Here is a 22,346-nt window from a genome sequence, read left to right as displayed (position 1 = left end):
GGGCTGGCTGAGTGACCGTGTGGGTCGTTACAGGACTGAAGAAGACCAGAGTGAATGCTGGGTTTGTGTGTGTGTTTACCTAAAAAGCTGGCTGGGGCAGCTGGGAGGGTGCTGGACTTCGGAGGGCCCATTGGCGCTGCTGGGTGGGCAGTGTGCACCTGTGTTTACGCTGGGAGTTAATGGATACTGGACAGCGGCCAGGTTTTCAGTTCCGTGTTAGCTTAGCCTATGTGTACATGGTATGTGCGATTTAATGTTTTTGGTATTTTGAAATGCTTTCATGAGTGAATCTGACAACTTGTCAGGGACATTTTCCTGAGAGAAACAAATAAAAGAAAAATCTCAACAATGGATTGCTGTCAGGATTATATGTGTTGTGTTGTTGAGGATACCTTTTAAGCAGTGATAAATATTGTGATTCTTTGAAGATTTACAAAGGATTTCCAAAATATCACTTGTCCCTCAGAAAATGATCTTGGTGTCATTCTACACCCCTTTATAGGATGAAAACAACTGAGTTCTGAAGGTGGTAAGTAACATGCTGAGTCCGAATGCCAGGATTTGAGTCAGGCTCATTGAGCTGTCACTTCTGTACTCCACCAGGAGAGCATGAGTCTTCCCTGTATGTGCTGAGTCTGTGCTGCTGTAAGTCTGAATGGTAAGATGACAAGTGTAGACATGCAGGCTGTGACTCAGCTCTATTACCAGTGACTCTGATGATGGTGCATCCCCTTCTCGGTCTTGCAGCCAGTAGAGGATGAAGCAGGTTCCATAAGAGCTGAGCCCAAGATCCATGGCCACCTGACACCAAAGTGCTGGCCTTACTAGTACCTGGATGCATTTTCCTTGCGCTCTTTGACGCTGGTGTGGTGTGTGTGGTTGGCTGTGTATGACTGTTTGTCGTTTCCTTGATTATGTAAACCAGTGGCTTTTGCCAAGAACTCTCCATGCCCCGAAGCTCCAGGCTGGTTCCCTCCCATTGGCCGACTTCATTTCATTTTATTGGGAGGCATATCTTTCAGGTTGCAGAGCGGAGAACGCTAATTGCCAGTGCCTCTTAGGAGTGAGGTACCTGGGGTTCAGGGACAGCCAACCAGCGACAATGACAGCAGACGAGCTGGTTTTCTTTGTGAATGGCAGAAAGGTGAGCAAGAGCAAGTAAACTTTTGGTTTGGTGTCCCTGCTGCTGGGAGGGGACGTGTGTCCTCTGGAAGAGGCACGTCTACTTCCGTCTCTTTCCTGCTCCCTCTTACTTGTTCTCTTCGCTTTCTCTCTCTCCCTTCAAAGGTGTTGCTGCATTTTGGTAAACTTGGGGAAGACGACCTTCTCAGGGCGACAGCATAGGCAAGATTCTCATGGGGCAAAGGAGTGAGGGGAGGGAGGCCAGAAGAGAGGCGTCTGTGAGCTCCCTGTCAACTCTCTGCAGTAGCAGAGACACTGATACAGAGCGAGAACAGGGGACAGAGTTCTCTCCCTGTTGAGGCTGGAGGTCATCCACCACACCTCTGTTTCTCTGTTTAGTCAAATGTATCCTAGTCCTTGTGTTGTCCTCTTTACGGAGAGGAGGAATAGGAATATGCTTTCTTGCTACTATCAGGGTATAAGATGTACACAGCCTTGCATTCTGGTATGTTATATATACAGGTGTAACAGCCAGTCCTGATTCACTGTGTGGGGGACATATACTGACACCTTGTGGCGAGCCGCTACAATTTTTTTCATAAAGGGCATGCTCTGCCTCCTCTCCCACCCCTGTATTTCTACATACAAGTGTTGCCAATCTCTTACACATTTGGATTGACTTCATTGGTGCACAGGGGTCTAGGGAAGGTGGCACAGGTGCCAGTCCCTAGGCATGCCAAGGGTGAGAATCTTTGCCAATTTTTATGCAGGTGCGGGGGGAGAGAGAGGGCAAGCGCATTACAGCGTCTCCAGCCTCCATTCGCCCTCCCCACATCACTGCCGAGACGCTCACACCTGCTCAGCTCCCTGCTTGGGAATGAAAGGACAGTCAGAGAGTAGCGGAGCTGTACAGTGTAACTGGCCCCGAGCACAGGGTGTGATAAACGTGTGCCATGGGCACCCAAAGAAGGACAATTTTATTTGTCTTGCTATATTGGTACTTTTGCATTGAGTTGAGAAACTAAGTGACTTTTGAGGTAATTTTTCAGAACGAAAGTGTGCTTCATAGGACTCTGGGACTTAAATTGTCAGGGTGTAACTGAGTGACTGTCAAGGCAATTTCGTGAGCATTTCAAACCAGTGCCCCGGAGACTGATGGATTGAATTTGAGTGGTACCAGTGGGAGGCGCTGGGGTTTGGAGTCGGCCATGCTCTTCCAGGTTCAGAGTTGTCTCTCTGGGTTGCTTCCCTGTCAGGGTTGGCTCTGGCACCAAACCAAGGGATGGGGCAACAACGCTGCCATGTTGGTGGCAGGAAGACTTTCACATCCAATGTTTCAAACAACTTAGCATTTTGCGATTACATTGTGGAGACTTAAGCACCAGTTGTTGAACTGGCTTTCTAGAATTGCTTCTTACACAAAGACATCTTCTCTGGAATTTTTATAAGTAATTTTTACAGTAAGTAAGCAGCTGGATTCAATGACTTCCAACGCCATATCTTACTCCAAGGTTAAAACCTTATTTATTAAGCCATAAATTTATCTTTGAACGTGTAAGTTCCTGCTCTTCTTTAGGGACGATTTGCTGTTATACACTGGATCTAGAAACGAGTATTTCGAGGTAAATCTGGCTTGGTGAAATTTGTTTTCCCTTGTGTTTTATTTTCACGTTAGGAAAGTAATTTAAAATTTTTAAATGGTATCATTACATCAAACCCTATTATCTCTGGAAGCTTCCGCTACTGCCAGTTTCTGTAATGAATATCCACGCTTGTAATTTATAAAGACGCGTCCTCTTGAGAAACTGCCAGAAAGGTGGAGGAGAGGCAATGTGAGGAGTAATGACGTGAAAGCAGTGCTATAAAAACAAGACCAAGCAAGGGAATTCATGGGCAAATAACAGCAGCTGTGAGTAAGTTTGTTCCCATTGCTATTCCCAAAATGTTCTAGATCTTTTGTTACAGGATATTGTGCAAAGAAGTTACCGAAGAAGCTGTCAGAACTTGGTGACTCATTCTTAAATGTGTTTCCTACTCTCCTTGTTTTGTGTCACTGTCCAGGCCTCTGTCTCCATTAGCAGGCATCCGGCAGAGGTTGTTAGGTGCAAACAATCAAATACGTTCAGGGCCTTCTGAGGTGGCGTGGGCCTGGGTGACTACTGTTTTCACATCTTCTTCTGTTCTAGAGTCAGAGACAAAGGGAGAGAGCTGTCCAGGCTTTTATTATTGTTATAGTGATGGTCCTTCTGGAGGGCAACATTCTAGCTTTTCTGAGCAGTGACTCTTGGTACCTAAGGAATCTGGGAGGATTTGGCAGGTAGGGTGCAGCTGAAGGTGTCCAGGAATGATCTCCACAAGAAGAGTCAGCTACAGAGAGTGTCACGGTGACTTTCACTCACTCACGCATCACTCCCTCACTCGCTCACTCAATAGTCAGTATTTGTCAGGCTCCTTCCGAGGCCTAAGACTGTGAGACAGGCACTGGAGAAATACAGTCTCTGAGACTGGACATTTGCCATTCTGGAGCCTAGGCACTAGTTGGAAAGGTGGATTGTGATTAGACAAAGTAATATATCACAAAATGTACCTCACAGAAAACTAATTCCATGAGATTAGATCTTCTGGCATATCCCTAAACCCCTTGTCACAGTGATTAGCACATAATAGGTGCCCAATGAATGTGGATGGAATGAATGAATGCATGAATGTTAAAAGGTTTGACAAATCCTATACTAAAGAAATCTATTTTTTTAAACTTTGTATTTTAAAATTATTTTAAATTTACAGAAAAGTTGCAAGAAGAATACAATAAAATATTAAACACCCTTTACCCACATTCGCCAACTGTTAATGTTTTACAACATTTTGCTTTGTCATTCTCTCTTTCTCTCTCTGGACACACACACACAAACACACACAGATATACAGATGTGTGTATTATAAGTACATAAATAATTCTATGTATTAATGTATGTAATTAATGTAAATAAATATATAGTATCAAAATTTTTTTTCTGAACCATTTTGGGATAAGTTTCAGACATCATGGTCCTTTATCTCTTATCCTGAGCATGCAGATATTCTTGCAGAACCACAGTCCATTTATAAAAATCTGGAAATTGAGCTTTGATATGATACTGCTATGTCTAGACTTTATACAGAATTATTCCAACTTCCCCAGTAATGGCATTTATGGCCCACCCCACCCGGAATCCGGGATCGCACCTTTCAGTCGGCTGCGGCGTCTCCGCAGTCTCCTGTGACCTGCAACAGCTCCTCCGCTTTCCTACATCTTTCATGTCGCTGGTGTTTCTGAAGAGGATGTTTCTCATTTTGAGTTTGTCTCATGCTTTCTTAGAATTAGTCTACATTTTGGGCAAGAATATCACAAGTGATGTGTCTCTCTCAGTGCATCCAGGAGGCACAGGATGTGAACTTTGATCACTTGGCTAGGGGGGTATCCACTAGTCCCCTTTACTATAAGACAACTCTTTTTACTCTATTTTTTTTGAGACAGAGTCTCACTTTGTTGCCCAGGCTAGAGTGAGTGCCGTGGCGTCAGCCTAGCTCACAGCAACCTCAAACTCCTGGGCTTAAGCAATCCTACTGCCTCAGCCTCCCGAGTAGCTGGGACTACAGGCATGCGCCACCATGCCCAGCTAATTTTTTCTATATATATTTTAGTTGGCCAGATAATTTCTTTCTATTTTTAGTAGAGATGGGGTCTCGCTCTTGCTGAGGCTGGTCTTGAACTCCTGACCTCGAGCGATCCACCTGCTTCGGCCTCCCAGAGTGCTAGGATTACAGGTGTGAGCCACCACGCCCGGCCTTTTTACTCTTATAATTAATATGTAATCTGTCGTTTGACAATTTACACTGGGAACTTGCACCTTAGTTTGTAGACAACCTCTTTCTTTCTTTCCTTCTTTCTTTCCTTCTTTCTTTCTTTCTTTCTTTCTTTCTTTCTTTCTTTCTTTCTTTCTTTCTTTCTTTCTTTCTTCCTTTCTTCCTTCCTTCCTTCCTTCCTTCCTTCCTTCCTTCCTTCCTTCCTTCCTTCCTTCCTTCCTTCCTTCCTTCCTTCCTTCCTTCCTTCCTTCCTTCCTTCCTTTCTTTCTTTCTTTCTTTCTTTCTTTCTTTCTTTCTTTCTTTCTTTCTTTCTTTTCTTTTTTTCTTTTTTTTTGAGACAAGGTCTCACTCTGTCAACCCAGATAGAGTGCAGTGGTGTCATCACAGCTCACTGCAACCTCAAAATCCTGGGTTTAAGCGATTCTCCTGCCTCAGCCTCCTGAGTAGCCAGTACTACAGGCGTGCACCACCACACCTGGCTGATGTTTTCTTTTTGGTAGAGATGGGGTCTCACTCTTTCTCAGGCTGGTCTTGAACTCCTGAGCCTTGCCACGGCCTCCCAGAGTGCTAGGATTACAGGGGTGAGCCACCACACCTGGCCTAGACCACCCTTTCTACCATATTGAACCTACTGATGGATTTTTGGAGATAGCTCCTCCATTTCTGACATGTGTTAATGTTGTTGACTGTGACAGCCCATCATATACCACACTCGGCTATGAGCACAGGCCACGGACTTTCTATAGTCACGTGAAGGGTCTGAGAGTGTCCACGTCAGCAGGCAAAGCCAGAGATCTGCCTGCTGTGCTCTCAGATGTTTCTGGCAATCACAGGTGTGATCCACCAGTAGAACAGTGACACGTTTGCTTTGAAGAGGGCTTTGCCTTGGCCAGCCCAGCATGGCAGGTGCATCACCTGAGTATTCTGTGGTGGATCCGGAGCTGAGCACTAAGGTAGAATTTAAGGATGTGAGCATGTACACAGTCTGGCTTGTAGTTAATATGTTTATTCTTTTGGAATTGCCAGAAAAAATACCTTAGTTTTATGATCTATTAAACATATCCCATTAACTCTACAAGTTTTGGGGTGAGACATTGAAGGGAGACATTAATTGTGGAAGGATGGCTTAGGATACCTATGAGATATTTTTCTTTTCTTTTTTCATAGGTGGTGGAGAAAAATGCAGATCCAGAGACAACCCTTTTGGCCTACCTGAGAAGAAAGTGTATCCTGACTTCGCAGTGGGAGTGAGGGAGAGAGGGGCGGTGGGCACTGATTCTTTGGGCCTCACATCATTTCCTAGTGACTGTAGGTGTAGCCATGAAGTATGGAGAAAAGAGCACTGGACTGGGAGTCAGGATACTTGCATTTTAGGTATAGCTGGGTCAAGCAGTAACTGGGTGGCCTTGGGTGGCCATTTGAGTTCTCTAGCTCTGAAATTCTCAGCCACCGAATGAAAGGATTGTGCATGATGTTTTTTAAGTTCTCTCCCAGCTAATACTCTAGTAACATCACTGACTAAATTGTAGGCCTGTAGAAAGGCCCTGGTGAGCTTCACAGTCATTCTCCCTAGGGAGGAGGGGCCCTTCCTTAGGTGACATTTGATTAATACCTAAATGCTTCCTGGGGAATGTTTCCAGTTCTGCCTAGGTGGAGGGAAACAAGGGAAGGAATGTCTGTTGGGAAAGGGATGCCCGAGGCACCATCCTCTGTGGAAACACAGACACTGGGAGCCCTCATGGCAGGAGACTTCTTAGAAAGACCTGGGGTGCTGCTCTTCACTCAGTGTGGGGGGGCCTGCTGTAGGATTCCCTGCACCTTCTGTTCTTTCTGAGTATGAAAGTGTTCTGAGACCCTGGAACAAAAACAACAACAGCAATAATAGGGTTAACATTTAATGAGCACTTACTATTTACAGGCAGGGTTGAAAGTGATTTTTGTAGCTCATTTCACTCAATCAACTCAGCAGTCCCATGGAAATGGAACACTCCCTTCTGACAGAGGAGGAAGTAAGACGTGGATATGTTAGGTGACCTGCCTTTTGCTAGCATGTTCTGGGCAAATGGTGGCAGAGCCCACACCAAAGCCTAGAGCCATACTCTTAACCTTTAACCCAAATTGGAAACCCTCTGGGGGTCTGTCAGCAGGACTGTGCTCACCCTGACCTCTGTCAGTGAACACCTCTTGCTTCCAGAGGGGTGTCTGGTGGCTCTTTCCAGTGGTGTATTTGGGGACAACAAATAATTATTTCAACACCCACAGAACTGAGCCTGGAATCCTTGGCTTTAACTCTGGTTTGCAGTGGTTGGCTTTGGTGTACTTTGCTCTGGAATTTTGACCTAAAACGGGCAGGTCTTGGGGTTCATAGCAGATGAACCTACCTGGTGGCTTTTTTGCAGTGAAGACGTCACTGATAGGATTGGGGACTGCACGGTTAACTGCATGTCCGGCCCATTTATCTGGGAGGTCTGGGAAGAGAGGCCAATTCAAAGGTCAATCTCAAATGCAATTCAAAACTAAAAGTAGCATGAAAACAGGAAGCCCTTGCAGTTTATGGCTGCCTATGCTCAGAGTCAATCTGGGAGTTCGAGGCAGGAGAGAAGATTTCCCGCCTTGACTTCTACCCCAGCTTTCAGAAAGGTCCCCAGGCCAGAGGAAGACACGCTAGACTTTGGGCTGCCACCTTTGACTTCATGTGTCCCTGGAGTTGTCTGAGCTGCAGGTAACTGCACATGTCCTGACTAGGGAAAAGAGGAACTTAGGACACAGAAAGGGCACACCCTCCAGATGCGCATGGAAGGAAGCAGCGTGGTGACGGAGAGCACGCCAAATCTGGAGTCAACGGCTGTGTCGGGGTCCTGTGTCATCCTGTGTGGCCCATGTTACCTCTTGGGTCTGTTTGTTTTTGTTTTTTTTAATCTGTGGGGAAATAGTAGCTTTTCCACTGCTTGCTAACCAAACTATTGTGAAGATTAAACAGGTAACCTGAGTATAAGTGCTTTCCCAGTACAAGATGCTAGGTCATTTTTTTTGGAAAATGGTGGAAGTGACTAGGCGATAATAGCCTCAGTTCCCTCCGTCTTCAACAGACGGCGAGTGGCCTAGAGGCCTGCAGGCCTGAGAGAAAAGCGGCAGTGGAGCCTCTGTGTCACCTATAAAGTGACCACTACAATCGTTGTTCTCTAGGATAGCTTACTAGCTAGGCACTTTTAAAATGCAAAGTATCAGATTATTTTCCTGCAAGTATATGGAAACGTTGGGCCCAATTTTGGTTCCTGACCTCAAAAAAAAAATCTTCATTTTAATTTCCATTCACATATCTTATGGGCTAAGTATTCAAAAATCCCTCGTCCAGTCTTAATTTTGGTTTCTGGAACTTTATCAGCCCAAAAGGTTCAGAGTGAAAATCCAGGACTCAGTGGGTCCAGGGCAGATGGATGTCTCATTCTGGCCCAGACTTCACTGCACGCCCAGCCGGGGAGATGTGAGGGCTGCCCCATGTGATTGTCTGTGAGGTGCTTGGTCTGCCTGCCCAGGGAGACCACACCTGGGAGACCCTGACACCAAGAGAGGTCTCCAGGACTGCTGAGCCCTAGAACTCACATCCTAGGGGATGCTACTTGGATATTGTCCATGGGACTCTGATGCCTTTGCTGCCTCCCTGGGGTGCAGTGCGGCCCCTCTCAGTGAGGAGGCCTGTGGGTCTGCTGCCCACCGGGTCAAGGGGCCTGAGCCTGTGTGTGGGAACGGATGGCTCTACCCACGTGGCTCTGCCCACGCGGCTCTGCCCAGGTATTTCCCAGCAACCCTGAGTTCATCCTCCTTAACTCTTGACCGCCCAGTGGGGCTGAGCGGGACCAAGCTTGGCTGTGGAGAAGGGGGCTGCGGGGCTTGCACGGTGATGCTCTCCAAGTATGATCATCTCCACAACAAGATCATGTATCCTTTGCCTGCTGGCTGATGGCCCACGCGAGAACTATGGTGTGGGGTCAGCTTGTGAGTGAGTACATGAGTGTGTGGGTGCACAGGTGTGTGAGCCCTGTGTTTGGCAGGATCTGATTATGGACAGAAAAATTGTAGATTGATATCTTAGCAAGTGTCTTTCTGGCTTATGCATATTGAACTGCTGATAAAATGACCTTTCTAAAATCCAGGCTTATATCACATCCCATAAAATCCTTCAACAGCTCTCCATTGCCCCCAAGACAAAGTCTAATCTCTGCATTTATCAGACAAAGCCCTTCACAATGTGCCCCAGTTTTCCTGTCCAGTTTTCTTTCTCATCATGGGTCCAGTGCTCCACTCAAGCAGAGACAATTGTGAATTACCAATGCCCCTTTCTTAGTCTTTGCATAAGCTGTTCCCCAAGGCTTGAATGTCCTTTCTTCTAGGACTTCTCTACCTGGATAACTCTTAGTAGCTCTTTAGGACTGGTCTAAAACGTCACCTCCTCCAGGAACCCTTCCTTGATCTTTCAAGATTGTGTTAGGTGCTCTTGGTCTGTGCTGGTCCCATGGTGCCCTGTGCACAGCCTTCCCAAAGCACTTACTGTAAGAGACTGACAAAAAGGTAAACTGAGACACAATATAATTTTTTAAAAAACTTTATTTAAGCAAGATTCATGAGTCGGGCAGCTCCAAACCAGAAGTGGTTCAGGAGCCCCACTGAGGATATGCCAGGGGGAGGTTTTTATAGGAAGGACACAGAAGTAAAGCAAAGAAAATACGTCATTAGTTACAGTTATACACTTGCCATATTTGGTCTATCTCATTGCAAAGTCCCTGTTTTCATAATGATAAGTTTGTTGGCTACTTCTGATCGGTTGAGCTTAAGTTCTATTTTTCTTTAATGTCTGCATTTACAAGAAATAACTCAAGTTTCACCTATGTTTGCAAATCAAGCCAGGTTGAGGTCACTTACGAGGCCTAACTGGTTTTGTCTACTCAGGGATTTTTCAGGCCTGGTCTCCATTTTAATGTACTTTAACAAGATTTAAATTGCAGCTTCACCCCAGATTCTATTTTCCCAGGTTGACTACAGGCTGTTGAAGGGCAGAGATTTCTTCTTATTTGCTTTTAGTTCCTCAGCCCTTAGCAGAGTACCTGGCATGGTTGGCACCCAGTGACTGATGCTGACTGTGTAAGTGAGTGAGTAATGGGCAGGAAGGAAGCAAGGAATCCCTGGCTCAGGGCAGTAGTGTGGCCTCAGCCTCTGGTGGCCCCGGGGATTTCTCTCCCTTCTCCCTGCAGAGGACTGGGAGAAATGGCCGTGAGTGAATGCGGGGGTGCAAAGTGACTGGAGGTCTGGCATTGAGGCTAAGGAAGGGCCCCACAGGGACAGGAGTGTGCTTCAAGACTGCGACCTGCCAGAAACTTCCTCTTGATTCAGTCTCCTGGCTAGGGCAGAGAAAGAGGCAGCTGAAGGTGACCCCAGCTCCTTTGCTCCAGTTCAGAGGCTGAGGGTGCACTGGTGCCTGACCCCACAGGACTCTGGGGGGCTCAGCCTCACCTGGGGGAAGACCTTCCTTTGTCCCTTGGCCAGAGTCTTGAGTGGAGAAGTGAGAGCACCAGTAGAAGAGACAAGAACATAATTTAGGGTGAAGAGACATAACATAAAACCTCACAGAGTCCCCCAGGCCCTGCATTCAGGTCTGTTCTGATGACTTGAGTGGACAATGGAGTGACCTTAATCTGGGATTCTAGCCACTTTTCTGCCAATGCCTGCCTGGCCCCCATCTGCTCCTTGCACCATGTTGCCGTGACGACTGTGGAAGGAATAGGAAGCACCAAGACCAGGCTGCATCCTGTGCAGGTAACCAGAGGACAGGGAGCTATGCTCTTGAGGTTGGGCCAGTCATTCTGCAGGGAGGCCCAGCGAGGGCTGCCAACTTGCTTTGGGTTGTTGGGTGCAGTTGTGCTGCCTGAGCGAAGGAGGCATTGTGCCCTGGCCACCTCCCCATCTCTGGGTGCTGTGGGGTGAGAAGAGGAGGCACCTAAGCCCGAAGCTCCCTCCTGTGATCCGGGCAGATATAACATTGCATGATCCCAAGTGACCCAAGAGGTCAACTGAATCTGGTGGCCAGGGCAGTCCATCTGCACCAGAACTGGGAGGACGAGGGGCAGGGGAGCTTCCTCACCTTGCTCCAGAGTGTGTTTAGGAACCCCCCAGCCCTCCCAGATTCCAGATTCTAAATTGTCTGTGCCCCTTGTTTAAAAGCCCATCTACTTCCTGCCCTTGGGATGGCAATTCCAGTTGCACCACTTACCTCCCACCCACGAACAACAAATGGGGACTGCTGGGCTTCTACCCTCACTACAATGGAGGTTAGCAAGTGTTAAATAAGACAACAGAGATTTATGAGTGCCTGACCAGGGCTTTCTCCCTGGTGGTACCAGACCACCTGGCATGGATGGAAATCAGGAACACTTTTGGCGAGAGTGGGCAGTCGTAATCTGAGGGGTTTTGTGGAGGAAATCAGGATGCTCTTGGGCCAAGTGGGAACAAACAGGAGCGGAGCACTGCAGGCAAGAAAGGCCGTCGTGCCGAATGCATTTTGTTTGAGGAAACAGGCCCTTTAGGAGATTATAAGCACAGAGGATGCCAGAGGTGGGCCTTAGTCCTCCCTCGACTATTCGAGGAGACATGTCGTTCAGGAGATCATGCCTTCCCGGGGGACCTTTCATGACATCATGGAGCCAGAGCCTCCTAGTGAGTGAGCTGGTTCTGTTCCTTGTAAGAGCATCTCAGGCCAGTGATGCAAGCTCAGAGCCGGCTGGGGGTGGTGCTGCTTCACCCTGATAGCTTTGCTTCTTAGGCAGGAAGAGGGGACAATACTAAACTCATCCAACCTGCAGGAGATGTCAGAGGGTTAATTAAGGCTTGTTACTTTCTTTGAAACAAAGATGAAAGAAAGAGTGAATAGTTTCATTGCAGGGATCGTATCTTTATAATTAGTCTGAACCCTCCCTATCCAGCGGTGTAGAATCTTATTCCTAATGTACTTATTTTGGCTCCAATTAATCCGTAGAGCCTGGTGCCACTTGTTATTTATTTTTGTTCTCTTGGTTTCTGTGACATGATGTGTTCCTACTTTTCCTCCCACCCCCACGTTAATTGCTGCAGGGCCTGGGATCTGGCCTGGGCCCTTCCCTTCCTCATCCTCACAGTCTCCCTAGATGGATTTAACACTGTCTACATGCAAATTACATTCACATGTGTACCTTCAACTCTGGCTTTTCCTTAAAAGTTAGTCTTATTATTTCCGACAGCCTATTTGACATTACAGTATGGATGTCGGACCTCAAACTTAACAAAACCCTACTTTGCTGCTAAAGTCTTCCTTCCCCAGTCTTCCTCCATCTGAGTCAATGGCAACACCATCCACCCAATTGCTCAGGACAAAAATCTAGATGTCACCTTTGATTCTTTCTCTCATATGCCACGCCCAATCCATCCAGAGGTAGTGTCCACTCTACCTCCAAAACATACAATGGGACCTTCTTTTTCTCTCAATTTGCACTATTGCTACTTGGTGTGAGCCAGCATCTCCTCTTCCCTGGTCCACTACAATGTCCTGGTTCCCTGTCCCATTCTTGTCCCCTACAATCCATTCCCCACCCAGCAGCCAGAGTAATTATTTAAAAACCTAAGTGAGATCACACCACTTCATACTGAACATTTCTCACTAGCTTCCCGTCACACCCAGAATGGAATTCCAGGTCCCTACCCTGGTTTGTGAAGCACTATATGATCTGGCAGCTGCTCACACCCCTGGCCAATTCTTCCAGTCCCAGGCGACTCCACCCGCGTTGGCCTTTCCACAACCCTAGCCAGGCTTGTCTGTCCTCAGAGCCTGTGTACCTGCTGTTCCCACTGCCTGGAACACACTCGTTCCTGATCCAAATCCGCTTTTCAGAGCAGCCTTTTCTGACCACTCTAAGTAGCTGCTGGTCATTCTGGATCACGTTGTCCTGTACAAATTCCCTACATGGTGCTGACCTGCATCTAGAGTCCTCTTGTTTGTTTGTCTTCATGTTTCCCCTACTAGAATGTGGGCTTCATGGGATCAGAGACCTCATCTCTCCTCGTCACTGCTCTATCCCCACAGCCTTTACTGTGCCTGGCACACAGTAGGCCCTCAGTAAATATTCATAAAATGAATAAATATACAGCCCATCCTCTGTATCTGTGAGTTCTGTATCCATGGGTTCAATCAATTGTAGATTGAATTTTTTTTTAAAAGGAGTCTGTACTGAACATGTACAGAACTTTTTTCTTATCGTTATTCCCTAAGCAATACACAATAACAACTATTTACATAGCATTTACATCGCAGTAGGTATTACATGTAATCTAGAGATAATTCAAAGTGCATGAGTGGACTGAGCAGGTTGTATGCAAATACTTCACCATTTTATATAAGGGATTTTGGTATCTGCAGGGAGTGCTGGAACTAGTCCTCCACTGATACCAAGGGACAACTGTATATGCTAGCCATTGGGGATACAATTTTCTAGCAATTTTACTTCACATAAATTCCAAGAGAGACTCCCAAGAGACACACACAAAAAAAAAATGTGTAGGAGAATCTCCTTATAAAAATCTTTCAGCTTTGAATGAAAATTCTGTGACGTTCAATGCATATGGTAAAGTCCATTTGACACATTTCCCAATTCTTATGTCCTCCCTGAGCTTCCAGGGTTGCCTTCATGTAAGAATACAGGGATACAGTGGTATTCTATTTTGGAATAAAATGGATTCAGTTGGTGCTTCATAAATGCTGGTTGAGTTGGATTGCAGGATAGTGAAGTTAAAGAAACACAACACAGTTCTTCCCTCTGCCCTGTGTGAGCTTGGGCAAATTTCCTCAGTTCTCTGGGCCTGCTTTCTCCTCTGTTGAATGATGGGAATGAAGGGTGATAAGCCACCCTCTGGTTCTAATGTCACTATTCTTTAAAGGGACCTTCCTACTTATAACTAGCATGGGCTGACTGCCTGCTTTATGCAGGTGCGAGGTTAAGAGCTTTACGTGAATTATCTCAGTTAGTCCTCACCACACCTGTAGGGGCAAGTACAGACGAGGACTCTGCGGCTCAGAGGGGCTTGGTGACCTGGGTGAGGGCACCGTTGGTAAGCAGCAGCACCAGAACTTGACCTTGCGCAGTGAACGCTACTCCCTGCTGTCTCTCAACGTGGGCTGGCTCCAGGTGAGTTCTCCTGGGAGCCTGGGAGGAGTTCTGCCGACACAGGTGTCTGTTATCTCTCCCTTTCAGGAGAGAATCGCCAAAAGCCATGGCTCCCAGTGCGGGTTCTGCACCCCCGGCATCGTCATGAGCATGTACACGCTGCTGCGGAACCAGCCCACGCCCACTGTTGAGGAGATTGAGAATGCCTTCCAAGGTAGGGGCCTTCCGCACAGCCCAGGAGGTGGAACGGCAAACGGGGCACTACAGAGGGCAGGCAGGGCCAAGGTGAAGGCCAGAGAGGGGCTAGGGTTGTGAGGGACCGCCCTTTGGGGGAGACCACCCCGATGTGGTGGCTAAGATCTGCTAGAGAGTTAGTGCTCTCTTAATTTGGAGAGCACTTGGGTGGTGTAGGGACCTCCTGGGATCCCCTGCATTTGTGTTCATCTTCCTGCCTTCCCGCAGCATTGAGTAGGCTGGCAGTGGGCAGCTGGCGTGGGAGGATGTCATCTGGGAAGCTCCACAGAGACTAGTGACGTGGCTTCCTTTCCTCTCAGCTCTCGCCAGAAGGGGATTCTGCAAGGGGAAGACCACATATGAACAAGGTGGTTGGGATTCTGAGCCACAGACAGGGACTGGCATTCCATTTGCCTCTGTGAATGGGCCCAGGGGCCTGTACCACGTGTCTATTTCTCTGAATTGAATAGAGAAGGCTCCCTTCTATTCCTCATGTCAATCTATCATTTATCAATCAGCTACTTTGAGTCCTAACCCATGCCAGGCACTATATAGAAGGTACAGGGGACACAGGGATGAAAGACACAGTCCCTACTCTCAAGGAGTTCACACTGAAGGGGAAGAGAGTTTACAGTGTGGTTTGATAAGCTCCCTGACAGAGCTAGGACCTGCTGCCATGGAACACTTAGGAGGGCACCTGGCTCAGTCTGGGCCTTCTAGGAGGGCTTCTGGAGGATGTCAGTCAGGACTGTGGGGAGGAGGAGAGGATATGCAAGGGCAAGTGGCACAGGGAGCACCCAAATGAGCTGGGGGCAAAGTCACAGACCCCCCACCCCTTCCCTGGGGCCTGCACTAACATGGCAGCTTTTTCCTTGGCCCGCAGGAAATCTGTGCCGCTGCACAGGCTACAGACCCATCCTCCAGGGCTTCCGGACCTTCGCCAGGGTAAGTGGGGGCCTAGAACAGCAGCGCCCCTGCTCCTAAAGCAGTAACACTCAGAAGTCACCGTTGTCAGGGGTGCCAAGGGCCTCTGGTCTACCAAGAAAGCTAAGAGGGCCAGTTAGTGGGTCTTCCTGCTGGGGACTTCTGACATGGGGGGCAGACTCTGCCGTTCTTTTTATCAACAGCATGGGGACTTGGACTCTGGAAGAGGCACACTGCCTAAGACCTAGCTCCCTGCAGGGCCTCTGGGCTCGGCAGCTTTCCCTTGGAGACTGGCAGGCTCAGCCCGTGGCACAGGTGCTGAACGTGGCATTTAATAACAACCCAGCCAGGCTCAGCACTTGCGCTCCTCCTCCTTCCCTCCCCGACTCGGCTCTCTGCTGGGCTTATGTAACTGATAATTAGATCTCCAGACAGTTTGTGAACCCCTGCAGTGTTCGTAGAACTCGGAGTGAGAAGCCACAGCCGGTGTGTGGGCATTGATTACACAAACACAGGCACGCTCACATACACACACACCTGCCATCTGGCAAGAACAGAGGGCTGGCCTGTCCCCTCTTGGCTTCATCTCCAGGTTTTACCTGATTCCTCAGTTGGGTCAAGTTAATCCTGACTCTAATCAAACAAACTCATCTCAGTGAGATTCTAGGTGCAGGGAGTTACAGACTCCTATGCTTTGCACTCACCCTTAGGGGTGGCACGTCACACAAAGGAAAGCTGTGTCCAAATAACCCAAGAAGGGATAGTGGGGATGGAGACAGGGCCTTACAAGGGTGGAAAACACCACACCCGGTTAATGCTGCTGCTGCTGAAGCATTAGGAGATGTGGAATTAAATGAAAATGATTGAAAGCTCAAATTTGGAGTAGGCAGACCTGGATTCAAATCCTATTCCCCCACTTAATTGATGCATGACCTTGGACAAGTTTCCTTGTTTCTAAAGTGGTGACTATAATATCTACCTTACTGTGTTTATAAGAATTAGGTACTTCTTGTAAAGCTTTTAGAGCGATGCCTGGCACATCTTAAGTATTCAATAAATGTCAACTATAAATTATCGTGCTGGTACATTAGCCATTATATAATGTTCATAAATTGCTCAGGCTTTCCTGAGAACCAGGGGTTGTTAATCTGGCCTCTATTGACTTCATAGGAGCCTGCCTCAAGAGATACAACATAACCAGTCCTCCTGGTTTCTCAAAAAAGAAGGGCTTTAGTGTAGTAGGAAATCACACTCCCTCTTGGAAATTGAAATGGCTCCTCTTCCATGGTGCAGCACACGCCTCTGGGTCCAGCTGCCCAGCAGGGTAGAGCAGAGAGAGGCTGAGAGCTTGGAGCAGCCAAAATACCTGCTGCATGAAAGGTGCTCACACATGTTACTTGTTGGAGGCCCCTGAGACCTTTATTCAGAGCCTTTTTACTCTAATTTTACACACAGCTCTCACAAACCTGGTTATCAGTTTCCCTGTCCACAGCAGACACCAGGAAAGGGTGAGGAAGGTCAGCTAGAGGTGGGCACACTGCTCACGCAAGAATTGACAGTGTCGATCCAGCAGCAAGGCAGGAAGTGAAAGAACCGCAAAACAGGCACAAGCAAGACTTGCAGCTTCTGCCCTGGCACGTAAGCAGCTTAGGAGTCTTCATTCTGTCCTAACATCAAGTAAGAAGCTGAGCAAACTGAAAAATCAACAACTCTTTTTAGATCCAGCAGATAATTGAAGTCTCAGGACAAACCATTGCCCCGCAAATTAGAGAGACAGGCAGGCAGACACAGAGACTCACAACGTATCAGAGCAGAAACCTCTGCAGGAACCTTTACCAGGGTAGGAAAAGCTAAACAACGTGGCAAATTGCTGGAGGAGCAATGTGGATACAAACTCCAGAGGGACCCAGTCCTATGGCGGGGGCACTGATGGGGGGGGGCTGTATACTTTGTGAATTTTACCTCTAAGAGCTCTACCAGGTCTTCACAGTCAATGTTAGAGAAAAATCCTCTTGGGTTTCCAGTAGGGAGAGGAGAAAAGGAATCATTTTGAAATATGCCAGAGCATTCTGTTCTTCCTAACAAGTTCTGCTCTCAGAAGAATCTATTTTACCAGAGCCTAAACTTCTGAGGTTGTATCAAAGCCTAACCTACCTCGGGGAAGGGAAATACCAAACTCCAGTTCCCTCTATTTTTCCACATGGGGAAGGGAAATACATAACCCAGCCCCCCTCCAGCCATCTCGTCCCACCTGAGGGAGAAAACAAACCCTGAGAAATATGTGTGAGTTCACAGTCTAGGGGCACAGGCTCACCAAAACACTGAGACCTAATCCTAGGACTGTCAGTACTTCTCTTCTCCCGCATTGTACCAGTACATTAACTGAAGGCCTTTTTTATAGCGGTTCCTTTTGTCTAGTACATCACGTTCGCTTTTCAACAAAAAATTACAAGGCACACTCAAAAGCAGACACATTTTGAAGAGACTGAGCAAACAGCAGGACCAGAGTTAGATATGGCCAGGATGTTGGCCATGTCAAACCAAGAATTTTATAAACTATGATTCATATGCTAAGAGCTTTAATTGAAAAAGTAGACAACATACAAGAACAGATGGGTAATGTAAGCAGAGAGATGGAAATTCTAAGAAAGAATCAAAAGGGAATGCTAGAGATCAAAAATAATATAATAAATTGCAGACTGCTTTTGGTGGGCTCATCAGTAGACTGGACATGGCTGAGGAAAGAATCTCTGAGCTTGAGGATATGACAAGACAAAATTCTAACACTAAAAAGCAAAGAGAAAAAAGAGTGAAGAAAAAAAAACCAACAGAAAATCCAAGAACTGTGGGATGACTATAGAAGATGTAACATGTGTAATGGGAATACCAGAAGAAGAAAGAAAAGAGAACTGAGGATTTTCCTAAATTAATGTTAGACTTTAATTAAAGCCAGGAAATTCAGAGAACGCTAAGCAGGATAAATACCAAAAAACCCCAAACAAACAAACAACCTCCCCAAAATGACTCCAAGACATATCATATTCAAACCTCAGAAAATCAAAGATTAAAAAAATGTCTTGAAAGAAGCCGGAGGAAAACACATCTTACCTGAAAAGGAACAAAGATAAGAAGTACATCTGACTTCTCCCAGAAACCATGCAAACAAGAAGAGAGTGTAGTGAAATACTTATAAAGTATTGAGAGAAAAAAAACCCACCAACCTAAAATTCTGTAACCTACAAAAGTATCCATCAAAAGTGAAGGAGACATAAAGACTTTCTCAGACAAACAAAAATTGAGGGAATTTGTTGCCAATAGACCTGTCTTGTGAAAAATGTTGAAAAAAGTCCTTCAAAGAGAGGGAAAATGATATAGGTCAGAAACTCAGAACATCAGAGAATGAATAAGTAAAGGTAAAACAAAAACTTTTATTTTTCTTAATCTTAATTGATCTAACATATAACAATTTGTTTAAAGTCATAATAGCAACAATGTATTTGATTATGTATATATATGTGTGCATGTGCTTATGTATAAGTAAAATGAATAATAGCAATGATAAAAAGGATAAGAGGTAAAAATTAGAAATACTTTGTTATTATAAGGAATGTGTACTACTGTGATGTGGTATAGTGTTATTTGAATGTAGACTTGGATTAGTTGTAAATGTATATTGCTAACTCTAGGGCAACTACTAAAAAAGGTTAAAAAAAGAAGTATAACAGATCATAAGAAAGGAGAGGAAATGTAATCATATACAATGCTCAATGAAAACCACAAAAGTCAGAAAATGTGTGAAAGACAAAAACAGGAACAAAGAAAAAGGGCAACAAATAGAAAATAGTAACAAATATAGTACATACTAATCCAATTATATCAATGATTGCCTTAAATGTCAATAATCTAAATATACCAATTAAAAGACAGATATAGTCATAGTGGATCAAAAGCCAAGGCCCAACTATTTTAATATATGCTGTCTATAAAAACTCCCTTTAAATAGAAATAGATTAAAGTATAGACTAAAAGTAAATATATGGAAAAAGATACACCATGCTAACATTAATTAAAACAAAGTGGGGACAGCCACATTAATTTCAGAGAGAGCAGACTTCAGACCAAGGAAAGTTATCAGGGAAAAAGAGGGGCATTAAAAATGATAAAAAGATCAATACTCCAACAAAACTTAACAATCCTTGATGTACATGCACCTAACAACAGAGCTTCAAAATATGTGAGGCAAAAACTGATAGAATTGCAAGGATAAGTAGATGAATCCACTATTACAGGTGGAGACATCAACAGGTGGAGACATCCTTCTATTAGAAATGGACAGATCCAGCAGGCCAAAAATCAGTAAGGACATAGTTGAACTCAATAGTACCATCAATGAACATAACTGACATTTATGAACTACTTTAGCCAACAGCAGAAAAGCCACTGTTTCCAAGCTAACATGGAACTTTTACATATATGGACCACATTCTTAGCTATAAAACACACCTTAACAAATTTAAAAGAATAAAAATCATGGAACGTCAGCTCTCAAACCACTCTGGTGCGGATGGATATCGATAGTGAGGGAGGTTGTGCATGTGTGAGGACAGAGGGTATTTGGGAATTCTCTGTACCTCTCATTCAATTTTGCTGTGCACCTAAAACTGCTCTAAAAATAAGAAGAAAGCTTATTTTTTTTTAAAAAGGCACAAACGAAGAACCTTACTTAATGAAGCAGAAATCTCAGGAGGGCAGGGGTGGGAAAATTCAGCCTTACCCAACCTCGGTAGACCTCGAGGGCAGGGAGGCATTATTGTACATCGCAATATTTTATGTCATGAACACATCAAGGAATGATCAAGAACAAAGATCTGAGTAGTAATGTGCTGGCCCCTTAATCATCTGGGGAATGTACTTCCGTGAGACATGTCCCTCCTCAGGAGGGCTGGGTGCCGGAGGCGGATGCCTTCCTAGAAGCAGGTTCTTCTCACTTCACATGGGAATTCCCCTGCGTTGCTCCTTCTCCAAGAAGGAAGATGAGAAGAGGCACTAAGCAACCTGTCTTCCTCCCTTTCTAAGTATAGAGGGGAAGGGCAAAGTGGCAGTGGGGAGGGCCAGAATGGACAGAGCAGGCCTGGGGTCCAGTGGCCAAGCTGTGGATGTGCAGCGGGTCAAGACGAGGGAGGTGTTTCTCTCCTCATGCCATCGCCTGACTGTGCTCACCAGTTCTCACACCTCCAGTCTCCATGGCTCTCTGAGTTTTCTTGGGAAAGACAGTAGGTTGTGAAATGCCAGCACAGCATGGTGTCTCCCCTGGCTCATGTGCAGGAAGGCTGCTCCCAGCCTGCTTCTTCAGACCTCAGCTACTTCAGAAAAGTGCCTCATGCTGGGCCTGTGAGCTTCCCCCACTTTTTTTGTCTCAGCACAACCCCACAGTTCTAGAGTGTCTCCTGAAGCCCTGAGCCACAGCTCCTGCCTTCTTGGAGCAGCTCAGTCAGGTGAACACACCCCTGCCCTGCTCTGCAATGCCTCGTTCTGGAAGGCACTGATTCTGGGCTCTATCTGGGCTCTGCTCTTGGGAGAGTTCTTGAGCAAGTCCTTTCTCAGAGCAGATGGTGATCGACCTGTGCCCTTCCTCCAAAGCAGGCCCCCCGCAAGGAGTGAAGAGTGCGTAGCTTTTTGGGAAGAAGTGCCCACTAAGTAGCAGGGAGGCACTGGGCACGCTGGCTGGACACATTGCTGGGCCCAGTGCTGGTTTTGGACATGCTTGGCAGGGGCCCACAGCCTGGGAGACACTCAGCCAAGCCCCAAAGAACCTGGCTGATCTGGAAGTAGGGCCTCTCCAATCCTGAGAGAACAAATGGGAATTTCTCTTATCCGGGCTTCTAACGAAGCAGCACTGAAGAAGGAAAATGGGCTTAAGGATAGGTTTTGATACAGTAGGAGCTAGTTTTAATGGAGGTGTTTTCCCGAAATTCCATTTCCCTGTTCCTCCTGTTGGTTTATCCGTGAGCTGTTTAGTCTATATGAACTAAGCCAGAGAGAACGTAGCAGAGCCCTCAACTCTGCGCAGTGAGGCAGGGGGGATGGGGCAGGGTCTCTGCTCCCCTGTGTATGCTGGAGTTTGCTAGATATTAATAACCTAGGTTCCTCAGCAAATATCCTTGTGCAAATGTTTATCATCTCTCTAGGATGGTGGATGCTGCAGAGGAGATGGGGACAATCCAAACTGCTGCATGAACTTGAAGAAAGACCACGTGGTAAGTGGGTACCTCTCCCCCTGGAAGCCTGGGGGGCCACTCTCAGAGGAGTCAGTGGACTCTCTCTACACCCCCAGGAGTAGGGGCCAGAGAGGAAACTATGGCAAGGGTCGGTGATGGCTGGGCTATGGGGGTGTGAAGGTGCACGTCAGCCCTGGGGTCTCTGGCAAGACCTCCTGCTCCTGCTCCCCGGGAGCTGCCTGCCCCTCCACCAGCCTGCTGGGGGCCAGGACTGAGCTCACTCAGAGAAAGGGCTGGGTCAGTCCTATGGGGTATTGGAAAGGAGAAGACACCGTACCACTTGCCTGTTCTCTTTCCCTGCAGCTCAGTCTGTCGCCATCTCTGTTCAAACCAGAGGAATTCACACCCCTGGATCCCACCCAGGAGCCCATCTTCCCCCCAGAGTTGCTGGTAGGTGACGCCTCGGGGAGAGGTCCAGCCAGGCTGTACCGAGAGTCCCTGGAGACCTGCTGTATTTCCATACCCACCTCGTGTCTTCCTTGTGCTTCAGGTTTCAGCCTGCATTTCCCTTCCTCTTTCTGACACTCCTGCTGGGCCAAGTCCCTCTGTCACATAGGCCCAAGCCCCTGCCCTTCTCACACGTGTCACACTCAGGGTTACTAATTTGGTGTTTTGTGTTCCTCGCTAGAGGACAGGCCCTGTGAGGAGAGGGACTGGGTCTCCGGGCACACTGTGTAGCAGTAGTAGGTGCTCTACAACTATGTGTTGACCTCCTGGCTGTATCTAATGTATAACCCCCCAGATTCCCCCCCCCCAA

General features: G+C 46.7%; 1 protein-coding gene across 2 annotated transcripts in view; it reads left to right on the top strand.

The window, feature by feature from the left end:
• Positions 1 to 979: 979 nt before the first annotated feature.
• XDH (xanthine dehydrogenase) overlaps positions 980 to 22,346 on the top strand; it is a 61,464-nt gene continuing 40,097 nt past the window's right edge. Inside the window, exons 1-8 of one of the 2 annotated variants that reach the window (XM_045549335.1) lie at positions 980 to 1,144; positions 6,136 to 6,193; positions 8,811 to 8,907; positions 10,671 to 10,779; positions 14,241 to 14,367; positions 15,271 to 15,332; positions 21,500 to 21,568; positions 21,893 to 21,979. In XM_045549335.1, coding sequence (XP_045405291.1) covers positions 1,103 to 1,144; positions 6,136 to 6,193; positions 8,811 to 8,907; positions 10,671 to 10,779; positions 14,241 to 14,367; positions 15,271 to 15,332; positions 21,500 to 21,568; positions 21,893 to 21,979 — 651 coding nt within the window. In that variant the 5' untranslated portion in view covers positions 980 to 1,102. Of the gene's footprint in view, positions 1,145 to 2,985; positions 3,036 to 6,135; positions 6,194 to 8,810; positions 8,908 to 10,670; positions 10,780 to 14,240; positions 14,368 to 15,270; positions 15,333 to 21,499; positions 21,569 to 21,892; positions 21,980 to 22,346 lie in introns of those variants that run through there. The other variant, XM_045549336.1, reaches the window with a different exon arrangement.

Source organism: Lemur catta, chromosome 4 (genome assembly GCF_020740605.2).
Source record: "Lemur catta isolate mLemCat1 chromosome 4, mLemCat1.pri, whole genome shotgun sequence".
In the NCBI taxonomy this organism is placed as follows: Eukaryota; Metazoa; Chordata; class Mammalia; order Primates; family Lemuridae; genus Lemur; species Lemur catta.
Note: the sequence above shows the minus strand (reverse complement) of the source record. Positions and strands in the feature narration are given on the sequence as shown.